At 49.2% G+C, this 11,106-nt stretch overlaps 1 protein-coding gene across 1 annotated transcript in view; it reads right to left on the bottom strand.

Annotated features, from left to right (window-relative positions):
* CHRNB4 (cholinergic receptor, nicotinic beta 4) overlaps window positions 1-8,767 on the bottom strand; it is a 32,093-nt gene extending 23,326 nt beyond the window's left edge. Inside the window, exon 1 of the mRNA XM_015416582.1 lies at window positions 8,395-8,767. Coding sequence (XP_015272068.1) covers window positions 8,395-8,767 — 373 coding nt within the window. The remainder of the gene's footprint in view (window positions 1-8,394) is intronic.
* Window positions 8,768-11,106: the final 2,339 nt, after the last annotated feature.

Raw genomic sequence — 11,106 nt, forward strand, 5'->3', positions numbered from 1 at the left:
GGGAGCATTGTTGGGAACCCTACTCCCAGCATACCCTAAGCTCCATTTGGCATTGTACATTCAGTTCCCTGAATCAGCATCGAGGAATACCCGTGTGGCATCCATTTGCATGCGACTGGGCACTGTGTTCGCAATGCCTTCTTTCGCCTGTGCCTCACTCTGTGACGAAAAGGGTTTCTGAGTCTGGGTCGCACACGCATGTGTGACTAGTGTTCGTGCTGGTTCGAAATCAGGTTTAGATGCTATTTTTCTTCTCGTCTTGTGGCAAATGTGGATGCGCCACTAGATGTCAGCAGTCTATAGGCTGGGTTATATAGATGTATATTAGAATGGAACATCTCTGGTGTCCAGAATTTTCGTCGTCTGCCAGAATCGGTGTTAGGCTCCATTGCCTGTTCATTAAATTAAATATGGAGCAGGCCGCATGCTGGAAACTAAGCGAACCAGGCTTACGAGCCCTTGGCAGGTTGTCAGTTCGCAGAGCGGTGCGGGAGGCCCTTCATTTTGATTAATAAATGTTAACTTTCGCCACAGCAGGTTTTCAACTTTTCGTTTGTCCAGTGACATCGGATGGCCGTGGAGCCGCTCACAGTGGCCAATGGAAAAGAGATAAAGGAAGACCGATACAGTTTTCTTTCTTTCTTTCTTTTTTTAAAAAAAGATCACCAGTGAGTATGTAATTTATGGCACATACCCTGCAGTCCAATTCTTTCTGCAGCAATTCTGTAGCGTCCTCCCCCCCCTCCATCGATGCCCCTTGTTATCAGAATAATGGCTCAGTCTCTACAGCAGCTGACCGATGTGTCAATGGGATGACCCAAGTATTTGGTGGTTTTCTCCATGGGTGACGTGTGGCCGACAGATTACCAGACTCTGCAAAGCTCAGCTAACTTTTCTCTTTCCCCCACTTTATTTTCGACCAGACCAACACGTATTTTAGACACGTCCAGCTTCTCTGCCTAATCAGCCCCTTTATCCTATCACAATTCACTTTATTTTCGACCACACCAACACGTATTTTAGACACGTCCGGCTTCTCTGCTTAATCAGCCCCTTTATCCTATCGCAATTTCCCTGGAAACCCTTGCTGTAATTCACTTTATTTTCGACCAGACCAACACGTATTTTAGACACGTCCAGCTTCTCTGCCTAATCAGCCCCTTTATCCTATCACAATTTCCCTGGAAACCCTTGCTGTAATTCCAATTCCCCCCCCCACCATCAGCGGACAAAATTTAGGATGCTCCGGCGTCTTAAATTATTGAATGCCTTTGTTATTACTTCGCAGAAGGCTCTATAGGAACCATGATTTATTTATATTGCCGAAATAATTGCCCTCTGAAAATACCATCTCAACATACAGTCTGAGACGAGTAAGTTCTAATGGATCTGAATTTTAAAATCTGCCTCGAAGTCCAGGAAGAAAAAACACACACATAAAGATGGAGAGGCTTATTCAAAAGTTGACTTTATGGCGCATTATCTTTTCTTGTCTCCTTGGCCTTTGTTTGTTCTCCTATCACGTTTTGACAGCCTTAAGTGTTTTCAAGTGTCAAGAAATATATCGGATAAGTGAGAGACCGTCTTGAGTTATTGAACCGTTAGCTGCTAATAGGGTGAGATAGTAGTTGGTGAAGGACAACCGGAGACACAGCCTAGTTAAGCCAGAGCGGTTGCATTTAAGGCGATTCGGTCCCAGCGGCTTCCGCATGACTAAACTGGTAGTTGGAAAGGTCGCATGCGAGGTTATCAGACGGCAGGGCTCGAAAAATACTGCAGGAAACATTCTGTGCGAATATTCAGGGGGGACCCTCGAAAGAATGGCAAAGAAGGGCTTTCTGTGGTTCGGAAACTGTCCCCATCCATTTCCCTGTTTCAACCCCATTGCGAAAAAGCGACAACCACCAAAGGCAGCTTCCCAAAACGAGAAAGGACAGCTCTGGATCACACCCTGCTCGTTTCTGTTATTGTCAAAAAGTCCCCCAAAACTAATAGATGCGCTTCAGTATCATGGTTCCCCCTCGGGGTCCAGACCAGCCACAATGGCTGATCTCATCCCAGGGAAATCCTTTTGTGACCTAGGTTCCCCATTCTAGTTCAGGAAAAATTTGGTTCAGGGACCAGGAGGGAGAACACGGCAAGGGAAAAAACAAACCACACTTCAAAAAAAGAATTGTCATTTCCACTTGCCTTCTTTCTTCCTTTTTTTTTTTTTAAAGGAACAGTCCTGGCTGGAACTTCGAGACCCCTTCTGCTTGGCTTTCTTGCTCCCCCCCCTCACACACACACACGCACTGCTCAAGTCTTGCTTCAAAGCTCAGAAAGAAAAGACCACTCACCGTTGATGCAAGAGGCAATCACCGCAAAGAAAAAGAGCCGGCTTGTATTCCTCATGGCAGGGAGAAGAGAAGGTGGGTGACCCTTCTTGGGGGAGGGAAGATGCTGGAGACGGGGGCTCAGGGTGGCAGGAGCATGGGGGATCGTGCAGAACAGAGCTCTGGAGGCATCCGGAGCCCAGAAGGCGAGAGGATGTAGGACCCAGAAAAGGACTCTGCCTAGCAAGGAGGACTCGCCTGGAGAAGGTAATCCCTCCCTCTTTGCAGCTGTTTAAAGAGAAGGAGATGTGGAAGAGGCATCATTATGTGCTAATAAGTGATTAACCAAAAAATAAAAAAGAGGAAGGAAGAGAGAAGGGGAGAGTCGGATGGATCAGGCCAGCAGTGCACAGCTGCAACAGACCCGGGGAATCATCTGTGTGACTAAGCTGCATTTAGGAAGATTTCTTCATTAGCTGGCCGAAGCGGAGCTAGAGAGACTGAGGGCTGTCAGGATAGAAGGGACCGGAGCGGAGTTCCTGCCAAAGTGTGAGCGCAAGCAAGGGGAAGGCTGCGGTCTCCCAGAGCTGTTGAGCCAGGAGGGACCCAGGAGGTCATCCATCTGGGCCCGCGCGGCTCCATGGGATTCGGTTTGCACATCGGCTCGAACCCGGATCGTCCCAATCAGTTTTCCTTCTAAGCTGAGTTAGCGTGAGCTAGTTCACGGTTTTTTAGCCTCCGGCTCACGCATTTTTGTCTTACCTCAGGAAGGATGGCTCCAGAGCTAACTGATTTATGCAGTCGCCAAATCGCTCGCTCACAACTTTAATGCAGAATTTTTGCTCACAGGACTCCACAGCTTAGAGGGAGCATTGGTCCATGCTAGGAAGCGGGAAGAATAGGGGCTCGGGGTTTGTAGGGTCCAAGACAACTTTCCTGGCCACAATTCCAGGCGGGGCTTCCAAAATGTGAATCAGTCATTTCTTTTCGCCTGAAAAGAAACTCCGAAAAGCCCGATTCAAGTTCTGTAGCGCCTCACAAACCAACAAGATTTTGGGGGGTATATACTTCCCCCCCGAATTTTTTAAATTTTAAAAGAGCATTAAGGGTACAAAAAACCAAAAAGGAAGGCGGGCAATAGGAAAAAAAGGATTATACAAAATGTTTACATTAATCTAGGAAATCCATATTAAACACGTCTAAAAAACAAACAGGATTTTTTACCTCTCGACTCACTCATTATCATTTTTAACAAGGTGTTTGCAGTGACAATTGCCCTGAGAGGGCAGAGAAATAATAAAGGAAAATAATAAACAACATATATTTTAGATCTAGTCTGATTTCTATTTATATTATATACTCCCCCCTATGCTATTACAATTGCTCTCCAGACGACCACAATCAGTTCCCCTGGAGAAAATGGCTGCTTTGGAGGGCGGAGCCTGTGGCATTATACTTTGCTGAGGGCCCTCCCCTAACCCCGCCTAATCCAGGCTCCATCCCCAAAATCTCCCGGTATTTTACAACCCAGAGTTAGCAGCCCTAAGCCTGGGGAAGACAGGAATCTCAGTGGGGTGCAATGCCACAGAATCCACCCTCCAGAGCATCCATTTTTCTCCAGGGGGAACTGATCTCTGTAGTCTGGAGATGAGCTGTAATTCCGGAGGATCCCCAGGTCCCACCTGGAGGCTGGCACCCGTAACTCGAATCTTGCTGTTCCATTGCAAACCAACATGGCTACCCTGAGAGAGTTTAAGGATGCAAGACAAGCCCTGCTGTCTCAGACCAGCGGTTCATCTAGTTTTGCGCCATGGCCGACCAACGACAGTGCAGCCAACAAGCAAGGCACAGAGGCCAAGGTCCGGTGTCGCTTCCTAGCCCAGTTTTCAGAGGCTGATTGACTCTGGAGGCGAAGGTTCCCTCTCTAGCCACCATGGCGGGTAGCCGTTGGGCCTAGCCTCCGTGAACGTGCCTAACAGCAGAACGGGACTGGCCCGGGTCCATCGAGAGAGCTCCGTGGCAGGAAGGGGGTTGGGGGATTTGAACCTGGGTCTCATAGACCTGAGTCCAACACTGACCGCTATTCTAATCCTCCAGATCTCGGCTGTGCCAAGTGGCAAAACGATGTAAGTTAAAAAGGAAGAGTAAAGGTAAAGGTTCCCTTGCTCGAAAGCCAGTCGAATCCGACTCTAGGGTTGCGGTGCTCATCTCCGTTTCCAAGCCGAAGAGCCAGCGCTGTCCGAAGACGTTTCCGTGGTCATGTGGCCGGCGTGACTAAACACCAAGATGCACAGAACGCTGTTACCTTCCCACCGAAGGGGTCCCTATTTATCTACTTGCAATTTCTTGCTTTCGAACTGCTAGGTTGGCAGGAAGAAGGTGGAGGCAAAAAGTTTCAGGAAAAACATGAAAGGTGTTAAGGTCTCATCTGACAAAACCTTGAGTGAAACGGTCTACGAGCGCTGTACCGTCGGCAAGACTTGAGACCAATTTGCTTCGAAGGATCCAACTTTCATGAACTGTTTTTCACCGCATAATGAAAGTAGATTTATTTCCCCCTAAACACGACTTCGTGATCTTATCATGCTTGTTTTCCTTACAAAGTTCAAGCTCTCGGTGGTGACTGGATATCTGTTAAGATTACAACTGATCTCCAGGCGACAGTGATTAGTTCACCTGGGAAAACTTTGGAAGGTGGGCGCGATGGTATTGGACCCTACTGAAGCCCCTCCCCTCCCCAAAGCCCACCCTCCTCAGGCTCCACCCCCCAAATATCCAGGAATTTCTCAACCTGGAGCTGACAACCCTAGGCTAGCCCCACGCAGGGACCTCATGCATGCTAAGTATGCAGAGTTGAACAGCACTATGCATTTCTCTGTGTTTGACTTAGGGTGGAATTCCTTTTCTCAGCTCTTGGTAGGAGAAGAGAGTTCCCATGAGCACTCACGAAGGGCATCACCACGGCTTCTAACTTTGTTCCCAAAGACTCAGTGCCTCTATCTGTGTAATGTATCCAGTCCAGACAAGTCCAGAGACAAACGTCGAGCTTCGCTCCAAGAGACAATGGACTATGCGGATCCTAGCCCGCTCCAATCAGGGGGCTGGGTTCCCGGCCGAGAGCCTATGGGACTCTCGGCCACTATAAATAACCTATGGGAAAGTAGGGGTGTCTTTTAGGTGGCGGTTTCTCGGGGGATATAAGCTGGCCTGCGAGCCGGCCAAAGTCGTCTTGTTCCGGATGGAATAAAGTACGCTTTGCTGAAATCACTCTCCGTCTGCGTACTTTTCAATCTGCAAATCAAGTGGTTCAGCATAGCCCAGGGAATACCAAATCGTTTAACACAGAAATGCCAGTTGTGACGGACTGACCTCCGAAACCAGGATGCTTAGTGCCTCAAAGGCAGAGAGCTGGGAGGTTAGGGGTTAACACCGCACTGTAAAGCCCAGTTTGATTGACAGTCCGCTGCCTGTGTGCGGAAACCCCCGGCTTCTCTCTGATTGGTCAGCGCCAGCTGAGGAGAGCTTTCTGAAGTCTGGTCAGTCTGGTCAGAGGGAGTCAGTCCTCCTTTGGGCTTTGGCTTGGCAGTTGCCAGTCAGGAGGAATGTGCGTGTGTGGGTCTGAGGGGGAAAGACAAGTCACTTTAGAAGTGAAGGGACTGTGCACCACTGGTCCCTCTAAGCTGAGTTAGTGTGAGCTAGCTCACAGTTTTTTAGCCTCTGGCTCACACATTTATGTCTTAGCTCAGGAAGGAGGGCTCCGGAGCAAACCGATTTATGCAGTAGCCAAATCGTTCGCTCACAACTTTCATGCCAGTAGCTCACAGAGTAGAGGTTTTGCTCACAAGACACCACAGCTTAGAGGGAGCATTGCTGTGCACCAACACAATTGAGGGGAAGTTCAAAAACCAGAACTAAAAGTCTAAGTGTGTCGGCCCATGCTCCCTCTAAGCTGCGGAGTCTTGTGAGCAAAAATTCTACTTTGGTCCCTGCCACACGTGGGGAAAAAAGGACGGGCAAAGTGCGGCTTTTAAAAGCCGCACCAAAATAGGCACGTGGCGGCGGGATCATACAGATCCCCGTGAGCCGCCGTGCAATTGCTCCCCGGCACGATCAGATGCCGGGGAGACCGGGAGAAAGCCACGGGAGGCTGCTGAACTGCGCATGTCTGAGCATGCGCAGTTCGGCCAGGAGCCGGGGATGCGCCGGCGGAAGAACGCGCCGGCAATCCCACGGCTGGCTTTGATGCGGCCTTTCGGAAAGAACCACTTCAGTAGGTGGTTCTTTTTTGCTGCGAGTTATCGTCAGAAGGGCCAGATCGGGGACGGGCGCACAACACTTCCCAGATGTTGCGGTGGGATCGCACCCGTTTGCTCCGCCCCCGACCCGTCCCTCTTCCGGCCCAAATCCTCTCGTGTGACCGGGGCCTTTATAAGCTACTGGCATGAAAGTTGCGAGCGGGCGATTTGGCTGCTGCCTAAATTAGTTTGCTCTGGAGCCCATCCTTCCTGAGCGAGGACAAAAATGTGTGAGCCGGAGGCTTAAAAACTGAGCTAGCTCACCCTAACTCAGCTTAGAGGGAACATTGGTGTCAACCCTAGCTGAATTCCATTTATTCACCATCTCCAGAACTGGGGTTTAGTTTCGACAGAAGGGGCTGGACAGAAGGTTGGAAACTGCCGGTCTGGCCAAACAGAAAAAAACGGTTATCGCTCCTAGAAAGAAGAGGATATTTCTTACCCAGTTATTCAGAGGGTTCGACTCAGAAGGGACCCCTGGTTTGTGTGAAAAGGGAAACGGTCTTAGACTCCTCAAGAGTAAAAAAGGGAAAGTTATAATCCCACAAGTATTTAAATACAGGAAGAAGTTTTAGGAAACTTTATTAAGACACATTGCTGCTGAAAGAAATCTCCGAGACAAACAAACCCCTCACAGTCAAGAACTAAGTCTCTAAGAATATAAGATAGTCTTATGAAACTTTATTAAGACGCAGTGCTGCTGAAAGAAATCTCCAAGACAAACAAACCCCTCACAGCCGAGAACTAAGTCTCTAAGAATAGAAACTTCAATTATATTCTGTTGCCTGTTCAAAATGTTCTAAGTTGTATAACCAACAACAGTTACCTCAGCTTCTCGTCCCCTGCCCTATTCCTGATTCAACTGTGCCTGTTCAATAAAATCAACCTGTTTTAATTTTAGGCCGCGGTCACACGGACCTCTTACGGTGCTAGTTTTCCCACAGTTCTTCTATCCGCGACATTTTATATCGCTTGTAGGTGGTCAGACGGTCCCTCTCTCTTCCGCTTCACTCGCGCGAAGTACTGATCACACAGCGCGCCGTCCCCGTGGCGGCGTGGTTTTTTTTAAAAAAAAAACAACAACAACCTGCGCATGCGCTTGTCTTCCCATGCGCTTGGGCGTACATACAAACTAAAAAAGACCAAAATAAAAGCTAGTGCCTGTTTGCACATGCGCATAACTTAAACCGGAAACACAAAAAGGGGGTGTGTGTGTAGCGCGATCATGGTGGATTGCTGTCCAGATACCAAAACCGCAGATATAAAGTGCGAGATATTGGAAAAACACCTGTTCCAATGGGTGTCAGAAAACGCGGATAAAAAGAGCGAAAACTGCGGGACTCAACCCGCTTTGGTGCAGGAGGCGGGTTTGCCAATGTGAACAGGAAACTTTAATGCACGAGGGATCAGCAGTGAAACCCGCACTAAATGTCCATGTGACCTGACCCTCACTTTGTGTCAAGTGCCATTTCCAAATGGTTTCGTAAGTGGGCTCCTCACAATAAATCTCTGGCCAGGGCAAAAGCCAGATAACTTGTCTGTCACAGGGTGGGACACGTAGAAAGTTATAATATTATTTATGTATTTATTTCACTTTTACCCCGCCCTTCCCCCTAGGCAGGCTCAGGGTGGCTTCCAGGAACTGACAGGCAGTATACATTCACAATAAAATATAGAACATCCGTTAAAACATAACCAGTCAATATAAAACATTCATTAGATGGCGATAAAACTAAAGCGACCTGACAGTGCTTTCCACCACCACGACCACAGATAGGCAATACTTAGGTTGCTGTGCATTCCACTCTGAGAATTCTGCAACGGTCTGTAATACTTGGGGTTGCTGTGCATTCCACTCTGAGAATTCTGCAACGGTCTGTAATACTTGGGGTTGCTGTGCATTCCACTCTGAGAATTCTGCAACGGTCTGTAATACTTGGGGTTGCTGTGCATTCCACTCTGAGAATTCTGCAACGGTCTGTAATACTTGGGGTTGCTGTGCATTCCACTCTGAGAATTCTGCAACGGTCTGTAATACTTGGGGTTGCTGTGCATTCCACTCTGAGAATTCTGCAACGGTCTGTAATACTTGGGGTTGCTGTGCATTCCACTCTGAGAATTCTGCAACGGTCTGTAATACTTGGGGTTGCTGTGCATTCCACTCTGAGAATTCTGCAACGGTCGGTTCTCCCGCCCCAACCGTTGCAGAATTCTCAGAGTGGGGCTGTTCTCTCGTGAGCAGTTCTCGAGAGAGAGAGAGCTCTCTCCCCCACACCTACCTCACAGGGTGTCTGTTGTGGGGAGGGGAAGGGAGATTGTAAGGCGCTCTGAGACTCTGAGGGAAGGGCAGGGTATAAATCCAATCTCCTCCTCCTCCTCAGCGCTCTCTCCGCCCCACCTACCTCACAGGGCGTCTGTTGTGGGGAAAGGAAGGGAAGGAGATTAGAAACCACTCTGAGACTCCTTCGGGTAGTGGAGGGTGGGGTATAAATCCAGTCTCCTCCTCCTCCTCCTCCTTCGCCTCCTTTTGTCTCTGCTGTCCCCAAACTCCCTCCCCATCTTTGTGTGTGTCCAATATCTTTCCCTTCCTTATTCTCCCCCCCCCTCTGTTTTGTTTTCCCCTGGCTTTTCAAAAAAAGAAGTCGATCCACGCTGCTTGTGAGGGGCCTGAGTCAGGTGCTGCATCCGGCTTACAAATCAAAAGTGTCTCGATCCGAGGCAGCCAGCTCAGCCCGGTGTCTCCGCGAGGGGATCTTATTCTCCCCTCTGTCAGCAGCCGTCTGCCTTCGCTTTTCCGAGCCAGGCGGCTGCAAAGTCATCGGAAGACCCACTTTTGGTGCTGGAAAGACCCCCGAACAAACAAACCTCCTTTTCACTTGCGCGTCAATTCAGTATACGTTGCCGATGAAGATGTCCCTGTATCGATTGTCTGGCTGTTAACAAAAAGGGAACCTACGTACTTTGCAATTTGTGCATCCTCTCTGCACCCCTGTCTGCTCTTGGTAGGAGAAGAGAGTTCTCGTGAGTATGTGCAAAGCGCATAACCGCCTCTTGGTCTCGCATGTTCAGTGCCTCTATCTGTAAATCAAGCATAGCCTAGTGAATATACAAGTCTTAAAAGAATTAGACTGTCTTGATTATGGATTCCCCCAAACACTCTGATGAGGGGTCAGGGTCTTAATAAAAGAAGAAGAGATTCATATCCCGCCCTTCACTACCCAAAGGAGTCTCAGAGCGGCTTACAAACTCCTTTCCCTTCCCCTCCCCACGACAGACACCCTGTGAGGTAGGTGGGGCCGAGAGAGCTCTTTCAAGGACTGCTCCTGATAGAACAGCTCTGAGAGAACTTGTGACTGACCCAAAGTCACTCCAACAGCTGCATGTGGAGGAGTGGGGGAATCAAACCCCGTTTCTCCCAGATTAGAGTCTGCACTCTTAACCACTGCACCAAACTGGCTCTTGTGGTGTGTGAGGTGAAAAGTGCTGTCAAGTCGCGGATGACTCATGGTGATCCCGTAGGGTTTTCAAGGCCAGAGAGGAACAGAGGTGGTTTGCCATTGCCTGCCTCTGTGTAGCAACCCTGGACTTCCCTGGTGGACTCCCATCCAAGTACTAACCAGGGCCGACCCTGCTTAGCTTCCAAGATCCAACAGCGGTGGTTTGCCATTTCTTAGCTTCAAAGATCTGATAAGATTGAGCTAGCCTAGGCTTTGTAGATCAAGGCAAGAGAAGAACAGAGGTGGTTTGCTATTGCCCGCCTCTGCGTAGCAACCCTGGACTTCCCTGGTGGTCTCCCATCCAAATACTAATCTGTGGGCCAACCCTGCTTAACGTCTGAGATCTGACAAGATCAGGATAGCTTGGGCCATCCAGGTCAGGGCAAAAGACATACAGAGGCAGTTTGATGTTGCCTGCCTCTGCGTAGCAACCTTTTCCCCTGGTGGTCTCCCATCCAAGTACTAACCAGAACTGATCTTGCTTAGCTTCCAAGATCTGATGAGATCAGGCTAGCCTGGGCCATCCAGGTCAAGGCAAAAGACATACAGAGGCGGTTTGGCAGTGCCTGCCTCTGCACAGCAACCCTGTACTTCCTTGGTGGTCTAACCAGGACCGACCCTGCTTAGCTTCTGAGATTTAATGAGATCGGGCTAGCCTGGGCCATCCAGGTCAGGGCAGACATACAGAGGAGGTTTGGCAGTGCCTGCCTCTACATAACCACCCTGGACTTATTGGTGGTCTCCCATCCAAGTACTAACCAGAACTGATCTTGCTTAGCTTCCAAGATCTGATGAGATCAGGCTAGCCTGGGCCATCCAGGTCAAGGCAAAAGACATACAGAGGCAGTTTGCCATTACCTGCCTCTGCGTAACAACCCTGGACTTATTGGTGGTCTCCCATCCATGTACTAACCAGAACTGGTCTTGCTTAGCCTCCAAGATCTGATGAGATCAGGCTTCCCTGGGCCATCCAAGTCAGGGCAAAAGACACACAGAGGC

This window comes from Gekko japonicus, unplaced genomic scaffold, assembly GCF_001447785.1.
Source record: "Gekko japonicus isolate JY-2015 unplaced genomic scaffold, Gekko_japonicus_V1.1 scaffold3929, whole genome shotgun sequence".
NCBI lineage: Eukaryota > Metazoa > Chordata > Lepidosauria > Squamata > Gekkonidae > Gekko > Gekko japonicus.